This window comes from Hemicordylus capensis, chromosome 3 (assembly GCF_027244095.1).
Source record: "Hemicordylus capensis ecotype Gifberg chromosome 3, rHemCap1.1.pri, whole genome shotgun sequence".
In the NCBI taxonomy this organism is placed as follows: Eukaryota; Metazoa; Chordata; class Lepidosauria; order Squamata; family Cordylidae; genus Hemicordylus; species Hemicordylus capensis.
The window spans coordinates 287,453,229-287,469,857 of record NC_069659.1 but is presented as its reverse complement, the minus strand read 5'-3'; the positions used below and the strand labels follow the sequence as shown (position 1 = coordinate 287,469,857).

General features: G+C 44.5%; 1 protein-coding gene across 5 annotated transcripts; it reads left to right on the top strand.

Annotated features, from left to right (window-relative positions):
• Positions 1-4,276: 4,276 nt before the first annotated feature.
• On the top strand, positions 4,277-16,629 carry MORN4 (MORN repeat containing 4). Of its 5 annotated transcripts, XM_053312493.1 has the most exons (6): positions 4,590-4,805; positions 8,534-8,689; positions 11,618-11,715; positions 12,473-12,587; positions 13,056-13,165; positions 13,522-16,629. In XM_053312493.1, the coding sequence occupies exons 2-6, from the start codon at positions 8,685-8,687 to the stop codon at positions 13,668-13,670; spliced, it is 477 nt and encodes a 158-aa protein (XP_053168468.1). In that variant the 5' UTR covers positions 4,590-4,805; positions 8,534-8,684; the 3' UTR covers positions 13,671-16,629. The 5 variants fall into 5 exon arrangements, 3 of the variants coding, with proteins under 3 accessions (XP_053168469.1, XP_053168468.1, XP_053168470.1); XM_053312494.1 differs by lacking the exons at positions 4,590-4,805; positions 8,534-8,689 and adding an exon at positions 4,277-4,463; XM_053312495.1 differs by lacking the exon at positions 8,534-8,689.

Here is a 16,629-nt window from a genome sequence, read left to right as displayed (position 1 = left end):
ATTCGCAGCACTAGCCACGCCCAGCTCCCGAAAGGCCTGCCCAGTGGCTTCCATGGCCACCCACGCCGCATCATTGTGTTGGGTGGTGTTTCTGGCTGCTTAGTCCCGTCATGTAGGCTGGCCAGAGAGAGCTAAGCGCTCTTTGTATTTCTGAAACCGTGCTTTCTCACTAGGCCCCTACTGCCGTACACAATACTGCCGCTGCTGTCGGAGCCCCGCCCCGCATACTGCATTCTAAAGCCACGCTCTTATATTAAGCATTGCCCTGGGAGGGTATGTCGAAGAAGCGGCTTGTCATACTGCTCCATCGTAAGAACACGCCCACGTATACAGCAATGGGCCTTCGTTATCACCATCTATAACTTTCGAGAGAACGCACACACATATGCACACACTAGATTGCAAACCCTCGCGCTCTCATTAAAAACCTCTCGCCAATGTAGCCCTTCAATAAAGAGAACATATACCACATCCAGCTCGTCACTACAGAGCGACCTTCTGTCACCACATTTGTCCCAGCTGGACTACGCACAGAGACCTTAGAAACCCTGTTAAATTAACAGCTACGATGTATAAACCGCCGTCTGTACGCATGATATTAACATGTAGCAGAACAAGCAACCGTCTCTGTGGCACCTTATATGTATTGTGGCAGGAACTTCCATAGACACGAACAGCCTATTTTTAAACCAGTTGCAAATTCGATCAACTCTAAGACCTGGTTAAACTCTCTTCCACAGTGTATCTTGCTGAGAAACTAAAAGGCTGTACAATAGAGGGCATAGTGTTAAAGATTACCGTCTCTCGGTGTTACTATATCTATCATCGCCCCATTGCTGGAAATTGTCCATCAATCAATATGAGAATCGCTTTTATCGGAACTATTAATATTCCCAAACTGCCCTCTCCCTGACCTGTAATTGGGATTCTCAGGTCATCTGCTCCAATCCCCTATCCCTACGTCATGCTTAAGGCTTGAGAGAGAATGGCTGTGTGGGGGCGTTCCTTCCAATGACGACATTGGTTGTTCAGAAAATCTTGGAGAAATAATATATCCACCAGTGCAGAGCTCTGGAGGTGGGAAAGGCTGACCCCCCCCCCACACACCCCAAAACTTTGCTGTCAATTCCCACTCCGAAAAGAAAGAAAGAAAGAATACTCTTTTCATGTTTCAGTTCAGTGTAACGCATAGACTGTTCTTTCCAAATCGCCTTGATCCTAACACTTTGGGTTGCTATACGTACCTCCTTTACTCTCCCACCTCAGTAAGGTTGGGGAAGCCTGCTAAGAGCTATTATTGTAGCTCTGTTATCCGTAACACTGAAAAATGGAAACGCTAACTTTGCGTTTCCAACACGAACAATCAATGACAAACATCGTTTGACAAGGCAAAATAAGGTAAAGAAATAAGGGAGAACCGGGAAATGGGGGGGGGGGGAATCAGATAATCCTAACCTTAATTCTACCCAGTGTCATAAAAATAACAAAGATTCTGCAACATTAAGATGGAATGCCAATGAAAAACCAGCTTTTTTTTGCTCTTTTAAAATTTTTATTTAGTTATGTAGTCTCCTGATTCCTCTTACAACCATGAAATGCTGGGCTGAGGACCTTTCCCTCACCAACAATTGAGCTTCACAAGCTGTTCTGTGAAGGAAATGTAAAAAGAAATAGAGGCCGTGCATTCAAATATTTTGAAATCTTAAAAATAATAAACTAAGAAAAGCATGGGAATGGACAGGTATGCTGCTTTCTTTGTCTGGTTGTATTGATTAAAGAAAAAAGAGGAAGACAAAGTAGATGAAATATCTTGCATTATAGATCTAAAATAATATAAAATTATGTAATATAGCTTGCATTGGTTATATAAGATTAGGTTGGTATATGTGCATACAAGCTTTAGAGCTTCACTGAACTCTTCATCAGGCATTCATTAGTCGACTGATGTATATCCATTTAAATACTTTTTATCTTCTAGCCTTTGGGGCCAACATGGCAGCCACCATTTGCTGAACAGATAAAAGAAATGCAGAGAAAACTAACCAAAATACTTTCTCTTTCATGGAAGTCATGATCAACACAAAGTGACTCCCCCCTCCCAAATGAAAGACCCGTCTTTGCACTGACAGTAAGCTGACACACACTCACAGAAAATGCTTCAAATATAGGGAAAATATATATATAACGCCAATTATATTCCACATCTGCACAATACAAAGTCAGCATCTTCCTCATTCAACACACGAAACACTGGATATGAAATGAATGCATAGGACAGAAGTCTGGGTCCCTTTGCTGATTCTTATATTACTACTTGGTTCCTGTAATGTGCTATACAGACAGATAGTGTTTATCTACTTGCACTACTTATTCTAGGTCAATAGAACTTTGATCTCTCACTATGATATTTGCCTGGCCTCTGTAATAAGATACCTCCAGTTTTCCAGTGGTAATAGATCCCAGGCTCCTCTAATACCAGCCACCCTAGTAAGTTTCCTTTGGTCCAGCAGTGGACTGTGACCCACAACTGGGTCATGCCACAGCCTAAGGTGGTCATATGAGCTACATCAGCACTACTACTACTACTACTTCCTCTTCTTTGCTTTGGCTTACATCATAAGACAGAGAGGAAATAAGATAATGAGAGCAGAAAAGATAGAAGAAAAAAGATGGAGACCAAACAAATTTAAAATTAAAAGTGGATCCGATGTTGCATATTAGCACTAAAAGTAGATCCTGGCCTGAAAAGGTTGAAGACCATTACTTTAGACCTTTACAGAGCTGAGCTCCTATAGAACTTACTTCAGCTGACCAGGATCTAGTAGTACTTCAAACTGCATCCCATTAGCATTTCCTTCCAGCACCAAAATATCTATGATGCATTTGACTGGGAGGTCCGGTAGCAGTTACCACCAGCAAGTTTGATATTGACCCAAAACCAGGCCTTCTCTAGGGTTACCCCAAGGCTCTGGAATGTGCTCCCAAATGAAATCAGAACCTTCCCATCTCAGGCTGCTTTTAAATGACTCTTGAAAATGCACCTATTTTATCAGGCTTTTAGTTAATATTGTATTAAAGTTTTATTGATGATTATTCTAATGTGTTTTATATAATTTAAGGTTGTAATTGTTGTGGTTTTAATTTATAAACTGCCCAGAGATTTTATATGGGGCAATATATAAATGTGATAAATAAAATAAATAAAATATAAAAATTGTACCTATTATATATTAAGAGTTTGTTTGTGGATTTGTATAAGTAAAATAAAGTCACGCTTTCCAATTACCTACAGATTCCAAATTTTGCATTAAAAATCCTGCCACTTAAAGTAGCTGAATGCACTACTTTTTATAGCAGAATATGCCGGGGCAAAGTTGTAAATAAGTTTTTTTAAAATTTTATATATCCAGTCAACAACAGGCCTCACCTAGTAGTTGCTAATAATTCCCTTGCATTGCTCCTTCTCTACAGTCCACTCTGACATTTCAGCAGGGATGATCACTCCTGGTATAAATATGACAAAAAGGAGTACTCCCTTAAATTCACACTCCTGATACTATGTTGACCAAGAGAGGCTGAACTTTTCAGACATTTTTGTTTCCACCAGAGGCAAAGAGGTAGTCAGTTTCCCACTAAAATAGCCTGACAGTTTGGTATCAGGGCATGAAAGGACAAAAAAGGATAACAGAGAAGCAGCCAATATGTTACTGAATACAAATTCCATAATAAATAAAATGTATAGTTATATCCATACATTCTATCTGTGTGGTCACCAAGAGCTGACACTGATTTGACGGCACTTAATCAATCGATCAATCGGTATATCTATGGTACCCGAAATGACATAACTATCACTTGTAATTGGGATTTCTTACAAAATCCAAACAGGTGAAATTCTGCAATGGCCAAAAAAAAAAGTTTTATTTTTTTATGTGTAATTATATATTAAAATAAGCAAAAAAACTGACTGCATTTTAAAGGCTTCCCTGCCTGCGGAAATACTGTCCCACCTCCCACCCCCAATGTATAATCTAACTGATCTACTTCTTGTTTCAGCATTGCTCTTAGGTTATACACTAGGCACATAACATGTATCTAAGTGAAAAAGAGAGATTCTCAATATGGCAGCCTTTCAGCTCTGTTGGGAATGGGAGCAGTTTTGCCCCTTGTAAATATGGCCGCACGGCAGAAGACCACCTTGCCCTTTTCAAAGATGGCTGCTGAGGGAAGGGAGGGGGTAACGGAGCAGGAAGGCTAGGCAATGAAGAGTCGCGTTACTGCCGGTTGCCAGGGTAACAGCCAACTGCGTGAGAAGATGGATCCTGGTGGGCGGCTGCCCGGGGTGGTGGGTGTAGGGGAAGCCCGGCATAGCTGAGTGAAGGAGAGGAGGGAGGCGGTGGCTGATGGGGGGAGAGCCAAGGGGCGTGCGGCTGGTGGCAGCTGCTGAGAAACTCGGAGCTCAGGTGAGGGGCGCGACCCGTTAAAGGCGCCATGAGGGGCTGAGTGAAAACGTAGCGGCGATGCTCGGGATGCGCGCTGGCCGAGTTGAAGCTGCTGCAGCCTGCAGGGTGGGGTAGCGGGGGAGCCAGCCACGGAGTCTTTGCGGGGGGGGGGAAGCGCAGCATTGCTGCCTGGAAGAGATTGGTAGTTGTGGGGCGCAGTGTGGGCGGCAGCAACAGCCGCCGCCGCCGTAGCGGGGATCTATCAGGTGGGCGTGGTTTCGGGCTGTATGGCGTGACTTCAGGATGCTGGAGGGTCCTGGACTCAGTTACGAAGCGGTGGGAGAGGAGAGGCGAGGCGTCGAGGTGAGGAGGAGTTGTGGGGGTTGGAGGAGCGCTGTGAGCAATGCAGTTCGGGGTGGGCTGGTGGCCACCACGAGTGTGGAGGCTGCAGCCGCCGGAGCTGCCTGAAAGCCCGAGGAGCCGAACCCCCGACATAAGGGGGCTATATATCGCCCCATTTGAGGGGGGCACACACTAGGCACCTCCTTGAAGGTGCCCTTATACGGACAGTGAAGCCAAACAGGGGGGCTTGCACTCTCTTTGTAGCTGCCTTTGTGTGTGGTGCTGATGATGAGACGAGTCGTGCCAGGTCCCCCCTCCCTCAAAAGGTGACCTGATGGTTGTGCCAGATCCTGCTGGTGGCACAGTGGGTGGGAATCGCCTCGCAGCTTGAGAAACTGTTCCGGGCTTGGCTTGCTGCTGTTCAGCAGCTGCCGTTGCTTTGCTCCAGTAGTCGGTTGTCATTTGTTTCCAGGGAAGCAACAGTCATTGTATGATCCTTCAGTGGGTAGGGAAGCCTAATCTCTTAAACACTCTCGCTTCCTATGCAATCTTCCATTCAGCACTGATAATTAACCAAGAGACCTTCACTTCTGCCTTGTTCTGTGCATAGAAAATACTGTGTTCCTACATTTTTGACAATGACACTTTCCTAATGTGATTCTGATCGGAGGTCTCTTGAGCATTTGTGGTGAAAAGAGTTGATATTTCATCTTGATGCTTAATGCTCTTTGTACCTTTTATAACATCACCTGTCTCATGGACCTGTAGTGGGTTACATAAACTATTGCATGGCGTGAGCCTCAGGCTAGCCTCAAATTGTGGTCCTGATCATGGTCACTATGGTGTTAAATTTCCTCTGATTTCTGTTGATAAAAATTTGATAGGGAAACACTCCCATTTTTCATCATATGCTGTATTATAGCCTTTGAAAATAGTCTTGCTAGCTAGGCATTCTTCCCAAACTGAGCCCTAATGAACCAGGGGAAAGTTTAAACAAAATCAGGGTTATTTGGGAAGGGAAGGGGACTGCATGTGATTATTTCTTCAGGAGCTCCTGTATCTCTAGCCAGTGCATTGGTTTTACATGAGTGACCGTTGTTCTAAATTGTTTAGATGACCATTGCATGCCCAAAACACAAATATTTGCTTTTTAAAGGGGTAACTTTTAAAATTTATGTTAATAACATTGCTATATTTATTACGTACAGAAAGTAACCACAGTGAATGCTCTTAAAATAAAAACATAACCACCCTTCTATATCAGCCCAGGAGTCCATTTAATGGAGTGGCATCCTGTTTTTCCCCCAGTGGCAGAAGCTTCTGGGAATCCAACAAGCAGTGCTTGGATTCAGCAGCTTTCCCCCCTCCCCAAGCATATGCCTGAGAATCTGAACCTGGACATTCTGTTTAGCTGTTGTGGCTAATGGCTGTTGATAAACCTGATAAGCCAGTAGCCATCACTGGATCCTGTGGCAATAAAATCCATGTGTGTGTTTTTGTGTAGAAAGTTTTTCTTTTGTCTATCCTGAGTACATTGCAAATCAATTTCATTGGGTGACCCTGAGTTTTAGTGTTACAGAAGAGGGGAAAACAGCTCTCCTTATCTACTTTCTCAACACCGTGTATAATTTAGAAACCTTTCTTGTCCCTCTTTGGTAATCTCTTTTCTAAACTAAAAAGCCCGAAATACTTTAGACTTTTCTTATTGAGGATCTGCTCCAGTCCTTTGACCATTTTGGTTGTCCTTTTCTGCACCAGCAAATGTATTGCTCTTGAAAATATCCAAGGCCTAACGATGCAGTTCTATCCCTGGCTTATACCAGTTGGGCAAGATAATCATTTCTAAATTCTGCTGTGCCATTGTAGTGAATTCATGCCAGCATTGGATTGTTTACCCCGGCATAACTTCTTCATCAGCTGGACACTGCTAGCACAAACAGAAAATCTGCAGGAATCATCAGCATTGTGAGGGAAGAATGGGGGTTAGTTGAAATTCTATGCTCACTCAGAGGTTTGTTCCACCCCCAATGACAGCATAAGTTTATACCAGCAATAGATGTGATAAAAGTAAAAATACTTCTATCGGCATCTTCAGTTCTACTCCTTCCCTTCTATTCCCACAGCTATATTGGAAGATAGAATTCCCACTAACTCGGGAGTAAATTATAACAGCAGAGATATATAAGTTCCAGGAGGGAAACACAGGTCAAGAAATGGCTGCCTCACTCTGCCCCCATGACTGCCTCACTCTGCCCCCCAAACCATGACAATGCAGGCTTTGGTGAAAAGTCATTCTACACAAAGTAAGCATTTGGAACCAACAGCCAAGGCCACTGGCAAAGTAGAAGAGAGAGATGAATAACACTTTTCTCTCAGAATCCATACAGATAATTTGCAACAGGACTACCGACACAAACATCCACAAGGAATTTCAACGCTACTTGTGCAGTTGGGGCTGTAAGGACAAGGCACAGGTAAGCAAGTGGGGGAGGACTCACCGGGAAGGGGGAGGCAACACTTCAAAATATAGCTCCATAAATGTTCTCAATTCCTCTTCCCCAAAGTACTTCAAGGCATGCAGAGCATTCAAATAGCCCTAGCCACAGATAGTCCCTACCCCCTGCCCACACACAATATAGGGAAACTGTGTACAACCTGCCAGTATGTACAGCCTATATTTCTCCAATAGACTGCAACAGTGCCTGCTACGCAGGCTAACGATGCTGTTGGCTTTAAAGCTCCTGAGTGAGGTAGCCTTCTGCCATGCCTGTTGGGAAGCTCTGAGGAACATAGCCACCATGGGTATGCTCAGCACCAGTGAGTGCTGAGCATCCTAATCCACTTTCAGGTACTGCTAGCAAAACACTCATTCTTCCTTGCATGAGCAGACCAAGGTCACAAAGGGGGAAACAAACAAACGGCAGGCAGCATATAAATGCAACTATTTACATTGGATCAGTGAGTATTGTTTCAGTGACAGCATTATCTCCCCCAACAGATGAATCTCCAGACACTGACATCAGGAGACTACCAGCACAGAGTGGGACTGAAGCATGCAGAATGGAAGAGCACCTAGGCGGCAGCATGCACAGTTTCTCAAATGTGCATTTGCTGGTCCCAAATAAACACCCAGCTGCACTTCTTGTCTGTTGCAGTTACTAGCCAGTACTCATTACTGTTTCCATATGTCTCTTGCCTCTCCACCAGCAACTAAGCAGCCATTCAGCAGTCACAGAGCCATGAGTATGCCATGCAGACTACAAGCAATTCCTACAGCAGCAGCAGCAATCAGTGGCAAATCAACTGTACCCATGTCAGATTGCTCAGTGGACTCCTGTGCGTTTGAGAAATGCACGACGCGCAGGAATGTAACAGATGCAACAGTACCCAGCATGGGAATGCAATGATGGGAACAGCCGCATCTGTTACTCTGCTGACTGTTGTGCAGTTTTTCTTGTGATACAGGAACAAAAGGTTACCAACCCTGTTCCTCTTTGATGTCATTGGACTTCACTCTGCAACTAATGCTGTTCAATAAAAGCTATGACTATTTTAATGATGTCTCTGTTCTTATTAAGGTTACCTGATTCAAAATGTCTCCAAGTGGTTTTCAAAAAAATCAATCAAATTTTTAAAAAACAATTAAAACAAATAGCATTTAAAACATTTAACTAAAAGCCTGAAAACATAAAGAGATATGAGGCTTTTGACTCGTATACCAATAATTCTGTCTCTTTCCTGTTCCCCAGGTGCCCGTAGCAAGGGATCAAACCTGGGACCTCTTGTATGCTAAACCTGTGCTATTCTACATAAGGCCCCTTCAGAACTGGTTTGCATGGCTCGTATCCTTGAGTGACAAGCATAGAGCTGAGGGGAGAATTGGAGTGATGGAAGTATGTTATGAGGTAGCCCCCTTGAATACTACAAGGCCCCTAACAAGTCTCTGCTCCTGTGGGCATATGGGTAGGATGTTACTCTCTAGACTGAAAGGCCTAGGTTCTAGTCCTGTTGCTTCTCCCTTTTCCATCTAGAGTTGCTGAATGCCTGTTCTGTCCCATTGCCTTCATGCTCCCCACAGAACTGCCAGGTCATTTTTGGCATTGCTTACTGTGAACATTTGTAGTTGTATGTATTCTTACTTGCCCCAGGGGCTCCCTTTCCTCTTGCATGTATGTTTTGTTCACATATATGCCAACAATTGTTGTGTGTATTGTTCTAAATGCTATCTGTGTATAGTCCTTGATACCACAACAGGACTTGAACCTTTCTGTTGAGCAACCAGCTGGCCTACAGAGAATGGAATGGCAATGCTTTCCTAGTCCGGCCTGGCATCTCCTTAGCAGAATGATTGCTTGTGGGCTTTTGCTGGCTGTGTTGGAGCTCCAGGGATGCAGGCCCCTTTCTGAGGGTAGCCCTAGAGTTTGTGGTTCTAGGTGTTCGGGTACTGTCTTTCTAGGTATTCAGGGACCTGGGCATTTTGGAACTCGCATCTAGCACAGCATTCCTCCCAGTGGTAGTTATGATGCTTGCTTTGCACTTATTTTTAGATTGTGAGACCTTTGCGGGCTCATCTGCTTTTTCTTTTGCTCTGTACATTGCTTTGAGAACTTTTGTTGAAAAATAGCACATGGATATACTAAATGATAATATTAACTCTAGTAATCCCTCATAGACACTAGACTTCAATGCCATGACATGCTCAAATTAAGCCCCTGGCATGGAAAGCATTGGTTTTGCCTGCAACTAGTTCAAGTGGGTGCTGTGTCTGAATATTTCATGGAACTTTTGTACTCGAGCTGCATTTGAGCCTAGCTTGATGATATATAACTAACAAGGACTAGCAACCTGAGCCATGAAGCTTCAATTTCCTGAGGTAGGAATGGATATACTTGTCTGGTGGAGGCAGGAAATTGCTGTGTATTGCTGGCATGAGAAAATAGAACAAACATCCACAACACATCTAAATACTAGGTCAGTCCTGAGAGACACAGAGGTGAGCAGATCTGGCTGCAGTCCTGTGCATCTGTATCTGCTGAGGGAGAATTCCATAGGGGAGAAAGCAATGCCCATCCTGCATTTTGAGGGCTTTGCGTCTATACTCATCACATTGCAGGTGAGAGGAGGCTTTCCACTGCTCCCAGGCAGTGAAAACTGCTCAGTACTGGCAAGACAGCTGTACTGGCAATATGCACAAAGCTCAGAGCTCAGCCTAGTGACCACTTATTCTGTCTTGCAGACCACTGCTGCTTTTTGGGAAGTCCCTAGGTAACCTGCGATGACGCACTTTGAGAGCCAATTCCCTATAACAGAAAGCCATGTAGCATGCCTGTGTAGCATGCCTCTTCTGTTTATTAATGGTTAAGAAGGTGGTCAGAACTTGGCAAGCCCCATATTGAGGAACATGAATTGTAGCAGGGATACTGGGGTCAAGGAGGCCAACAGAAGCAACATATTGCAGACTGAATGGTGTTCGAGGAAAAGAGATGATGTCAGTAATGTTTATTATTATTATTATTATTATTATTATTATTATTTCTTGTTTACACAGTCAGACAGGTGTTATTGACTGGTTTGTTTTATCCAGACATCGAATCCTTCCCAAAGACCTGGGATGGCTGGATTTTATTGTCAGTTGTTATAGATATCGTCGCAGAATATAGGCTGTTCCCAGTAAAGCTGCTTTTTGTAATTGGCTGATGGTGATTTCTGTGGCCCCTATGGTGTTGAGGTGCTCTTCAAGGTCTTTTGGAACTGCACCCAGGGCGCCAATGACCACTGGGATTATTTTGGTCTTTTTCTGCCACAGCCTTTCAATTTCAATTTGTAGATCTTTGTATTGCTGATTTTTTCTATTTCTTTTTCTTCTATTCTGCTATCCCCTGGTATTGCTATGTCGATTATTTTAACTTGTTTTTCTTTCTTCTCGACTACAGTTATATCTGGTGTATTGTGTGGCAGATGTTTGTCAGTTTGTAGTCGGAAGTCCCATAATATTTTTATATCTTCTTCTTATTATTATTATTATTTTATTTATTCAATTTCTATACCACCCTTCCAAAGTGGCTCAGAAATGTTGGAGCCTTCCTTGATGATGTCCATCTTTGTTACATCAACTGTGAACCCATTCCTCAACTTTATGTTTCTGTACTGCTCTAGTTTTGTTTATTACAAGAGCTCTGCTGGCTCATGCCAAACATCCATCTATCTGGCATGTGCTGCCCCTGGCCGTTCACGAGAACCTTCAACGGGTTCAGTAGGACCACAACTATTCTTCTGAAGTTGTGCCTTCAACCGTGGTTCTACAAAATGGACTTCTGACATGGACAGTAATAGCCTCAAAGGAAGGAAATTGATTATTCCTCAGCTATTTGGTAATCAGCTTTGGTATGCGTGGGTGGATCCTCTGTTACCTACAGCTCCTTCTTTGCTTCCATGATTTGGTGCTTAGCCCATTTTGCTCTGTGGTCTGTATCCTATATTCTTAGGCAAATGAGATATTCTTGGTATTCTAATTTATTACTAGTTTAGTGATTTCAGAATCATATTAATGGGATGTCCATTGCTGTCACACATGCATGTCTGTGACTCTGAGCATGATCTCATAGATTCACTGTGCACTAGATCACATATCTGAAGATCAGGGATGGTGTGTGGGTCACTACAATTCCATGTGCAAGTTGGTCATGCCGCATGGAACCAAATCTTGTAAATGTGGCTCTCCTGCTGCTCCTGCCACCCCCACCCCTCAGTTCTGTCACCCCATATCTCCCAAGTGCTCTTCCTCCCTCCACCTGTCTTACACTGCTCTCATATCCCTGCACCCTTCCTTGCAGCTGCTGTCCTGCCTTCCCGAAAGCTGGCACAATGACCCTGACCAAGGGCTCCTTCACCTACTCCAGTGGGGAGGAATATCGTGGGGAGTGGAAGGAAGGTGAGTGGGGCTAGGCAGGTTGAAGGGGCCCCTCTCTCAGCCTTGCTATGAGGTACCATGTCCGATATTGCTGGAGTACATGTAACCTGCTGTCTCTAAAGAGCCCTATGGGGTAAGAAGAACAGTGTAGTAACCAGTAGTGATGTCTGCCACAAGACATCAGCATACACCCAAATTAGCAAGCCAAAGGGCTTGCAGAACCTTTTGGAAAGAGGTAAAAACTCCTGCTTCAAGGTTTGCTGTAAGTCCTGTCCTGTGTGATTGAGAGGCTAAAGAATTCTCTTTCTGACCCCTGAGTCCCATTGGCAGGTGTGTTTTATTAAAAGAAAATACCTGTGCATTGGGGATGCATGCATGTGGTACATTGGGGTGTTAGGGATCCTTCCCTGGCTGCACAATCAAACCTAGCAATCTAATGCTTCTCCTTGGGGCCCATGAAGTCCTTTAAAAAGGGTGCTGTACCTGCACTGTGAGTCTCTGTGTGACTGTATAATGACCCTAGCATGCTTTGTCAGGGAATGAATGGCAGGAGGAATGAAGCAAGGGCAGGGGCCTGTCTCAGTCTTGATCTGCGAGCCAGACCAGCCAACATGGCCTCTGCACCACAGTGCTTCTCCTGTTCCTCTGAGAAACCTTTTGCAGCTTTCTTGAAAGTGTCACTAGAGATCTTGTTGACCTGAGGCTGGCTGGGGACTAGGACTCACCCCGCTTTTTGACAACTGACACACAAGCAACACTGCTTGTTCTCTCTGACTAGGGCGCCGGCATGGTGTTGGGCAGTTGACATTTGCTGATGGCAGCGTTTACCTGGGACACTTTGAGAATGGTCTCTTCAATGGCTGTGGGGTGCTCTCTTTTGCAGATGGCTCCAGGTGGGTACAGGGCTGTGGGCACACTGTCAGCACTCCAGGCTAGTGCAGAGCATGTGAGAGTGCATGTGCATGGCCTAAGCAGTCCCAGGAAGATGAGAGTAGATGATACTCTATAGTGCAGGCTGCCTCTGCTGTGTAACGGAGTCTAGATAATGTCTGTGCATTGCTGCCTGCAGCATGAAAACCTTTTTAATGGTTGGTGAGCATGCCTGTGTGACCTCCCACTCAGAGCCATAAGCAAGCACTTCTTGGTGTTTGCTATGTTATCCCTCGCCAAAAGTCCTCTATAGCCACTGGGATTACTGCAAAGCCATGGTTAATGACCCTCCAGTGATGCCTCTTTGGTCCTTTGTCTCCCATCCAGTGTGCTCATCCTGGTGGTCTTAAAAGCTTTACAGTTTTTGATTGTGCATCATAGAGTGGAAGTAGCAAGTGTGCCATCTTGATACATTCTTATTATTGATGCAGGTATGAAGGGGAGTTTGTACAGGGAAAGTTCAATGGTGTCGGAGTCTTCACGCGATATGATAACATGATCTTCGAGGGAGAATTCAAGGGTGGACGTGTTGATGGCTTTGGTGAGTGCTGAGAATTCCTCATTTGTGGGTGCAGCCAAGCAGCAATGCCAACCTTCCAGGATGACATCTGGTTCAGGAGGACTACTGCTGTTTGTGATGAGCACAAGACAGGACTGGACAGACATCATCTTCCACAGCACAGTGTGTTGCCTTCATATTTTTCTCAGGCCTACAGGTTCCTTCTGCTCTAGTGCTACATTTCCACCAATGCCCCTCTGTCTCAACTCTGCATATTATGAGCTCTGCATAGCTGCATGTTGTTTTCCAGCTGGACCCTTGTGGGCTGCTCCCTCACTATGCTGGGTGTCTGAACCCTTTAGCTATGCTTAACAACTGTGTCTTACTTTCTCCCACAGGGCTTCTGACTTTCCCTGATGGTTCCCATGGGATCCCCCGTAATGAAGGTTTATTTGAGAACAACAAACTGTTGCGGCGGGAGAAGTGCCAGTCAGTGATCCAGCGTGCACAGAGTGCCTCCAAACTGGCGCACGACCTCTCAGCATGATGGGTGCAAGCTCTAAAGCACCCTACCCCAGGACTCTCCATGAAACTGCAGCCTAAGCCGCAGATTGGCAGGAATGTGGAGTGCAGGAGTCACAGAAATAAGCACGATCACTAGGAGACAGGCAATCCCAACCCAACCCTGAGCAACTGGATAGCCTGCCTGGATCATATCCTTAAAACAGCTTGGCCCCCATAGTGTGAACTGGTGCCAAACCTCAGTTATGGAATTACAGTGTCCTCTTAGGCAGAGAGGTAGTCACTCCTGAGGCAGTGGCATTCTCTTTGCTGGGAGCATTCTCCATGGGAGCATCTGCTAGTGCTGTAGCCCCACAGCTGTAATGGGCCCACTGGGAGCATTGCACCTTCTTCTCCAGCTTAAGGGGTGTGGAGGGCAAAGAGTGGCTCATTTGTGCACACAATGGAAATCCAGCAGGATGGTCTGGCATCTTTTCTCACTTTGGGACCAAGCAACAGGGGACTTATGAGACTAGTTAGGTTGGGCTTCCGGGATAGAAGGTGGAGTTCAAATGTGCATTTAGCACAGCTTCCAGTCCTTCTCCATGGCCCTAAGCCTCTCTCTCCCTGTCTCCTGCCTGTTTCATAATTTATTTCTGTGTAAGAAAAGAGAAAGAATGCAAACATGGACAACTGATTTACAGAGTAGAATTCTTGACCTGCTGAATGTGCCTTTTCCCAACCTTGCAGATCAGCACAGGGAAGGAGGCCTGAGCTGCATTATCTGCCATTATTTTGTCTACACTTTAACTTTGGATTATATCTGGGACTTCTTCCCACTCTTTGTTCCAGCATTCTTGTGCTTTATCCAGTTCACTTGGGCCATTTTCACTGTGTATATTTGGGTTGCTTCGTAGCTGGAGGTCAGCATTTCACAGCTGTTCTCTAGTATGTAAAATCTACACTCTTTGACCTGGAAGGTCTAGGAAGGAGGGATCCATTTTGCCTCCAGGACTGTTGCATGGCATCCATGCACCATAGTGCCACATAGGCAGGGCTGTGTGTATCCTACACTCAAAAAATAATTCTGTATCAAAAAGTTATGTAAACTTGCATATGGTTGCCTGTTTTGCATTAGTTATTTTTGATAGTCCTGGAGGAAAAGAATACATTTGCAGAACACTGAAATAGTATCCCCTAAGCACTGGAAATCCTGTGCAGCCTCCTACCCATCCTCACTTTGGCTTCTGAGACCTTACTCCAGACGTTGTTTAAATATTTTCAAGCCTACCTTTGCAGTTTTAACAACTAACTAAAAATTTGCTTTTAAAAAAGAAGATAAGCCAAGGTTCTCTTGATGTAGACATCAGCACCTAATATGGAATTTTGCTCTTATTTGATATAGGGCAGGTTCCAACGACCACCTGTAATGTAAGTACTTACCAAGTAGGTTGCCCCTGCTAACAGAGCAAAGAGGTGCCTTTTAAAAGTGGTGATTCTCTTTATTTAGCAGAGGGAGAGCAACTCGCCCTATCCATCTCCAGCACAGTACTCCTCCAGTGATTGTTGCTGGTGTCTATCTTGTGTTTCTTTTTAGATTGTGAGCCCTTTGGGGACAGGAATCCATCGTATGTATGTATGATTACTCTATGTAAACTGCTTTGGAAACTTTTGTTGGAAAGTGGTATATAAATATTCATTGTAGTAGTACAAGAGGATTGTGAGGAGTGTGTCTGAACCCACCCAAGTTTGACTGCTGAAATTCTCCACTGACATTCTCCCAACTTGTGTCCCCAAGATGTGGAAGTTGGGTGGAGAATTTCAGGAGAATGTCCGGTGGAGAATCTTGGGAACAGACTTAGGCAAATTCAGACATTGATACCACCAGGAGCATGTGCTCCTCACAATCTCCAGTTCATCTCATACCTACTTGGTAATTACTTACATGTGATCGGGACCTACCCATAGTTGCAGAATCCTAGCATACACAGAGCCCTGTACATATCCAAAATAAGTGGTGTCTATCTCTATTTCAGTCTTTAGGTCCAAGGAGATGGTTGCTCCCAGATACGGTAATGACTTTAAAAGCATATTAATGGTTCAGATGGGTGACTACTAGAGCCTAGTACGATAGCTTGAAATAACTTATAGAATGGAGATTGCAAGGCATCCCTAAGTAATTGTACAAGATAAGCTGGGGCACTGATGTGGAAAGAAGAACAGGCTTCTGGTAGCAGGATTCTTGCGAGAGATGCAGACTGAAAGGAAATGTGAGGCTGGGAAAGCAGAAGTGGGAAGCTAATTGTGGATAGATAGCAAGTAAGACTGAGGGTCAAACTGCACATTATGTTAATTGTGTTAAGAGGTGTGGTTAAGACCAGAAATGTCTCTTTTTCAACAAGAAGTCCCAATTAATGTGGCAGGGGGGTGGTTTAGCCTTTCCCCAGTACTGTTTCCCCACTAGAAAGTCACCTTCTGCAAGCTACATGCTCCTGAAGTAGCTGCTTTCAACAAATAGCCATTTCAGGGGCCAATAATTTTGGGAGGCGGTTTTAGGCAGGAAAACGGGACAAGGGGAAAGGGTTAATCTTCCTCCTCCATGCCACAGTCCAATTGGGATCAGGCTCTCCATAGCTGCTTTTTGTTAAAGAGGAGACATTTCTGGTGTTAATTGCATTAAGAGACACGTTTATCATAAATTTGTAGTTTAGCCTTAAAAGTCTATGGTTGGGGTGAGTTGAATTGAGATTGATGGTCATTGAAGAGCGACTCTGTTCTGTCCAGCCACTGTGTGTTTCTGTGCATTAAAATCAAACATGGAATTGTTTTGAGACTGGGGGTGGGGGTGTTCTTAGTCAAGCATGGTGTGTATCCCTAAGTGCCATGCTGGAGCCTGCGTGACCAGCCCACCTCCGCATTGAATGTCTGCGTGTCAATGCCGCCCTCGTGCCTTTGTGTCTCTGCCCATGTAAGGGCCTTGGCCAAATAAAGAGTTGTTGAATCTC

What these genes read in the sequence shown, in the direction of transcription:
- MORN4 (XM_053312493.1), top strand. An exon ending in TCGTGGGGAGTGGAAGGAAG is followed by an intron (nt 11,716 to 12,472) that starts GTGAGTGGGGCT and finishes CTCTCTGACTAG; the next exon opens with GGCGCCGGCATGGTGTTGGG. An exon ending in TGGACGTGTTGATGGCTTTG is followed by an intron (nt 13,166 to 13,521) that starts GTGAGTGCTGAG and finishes TTTCTCCCACAG; the next exon opens with GGCTTCTGACTTTCCCTGAT.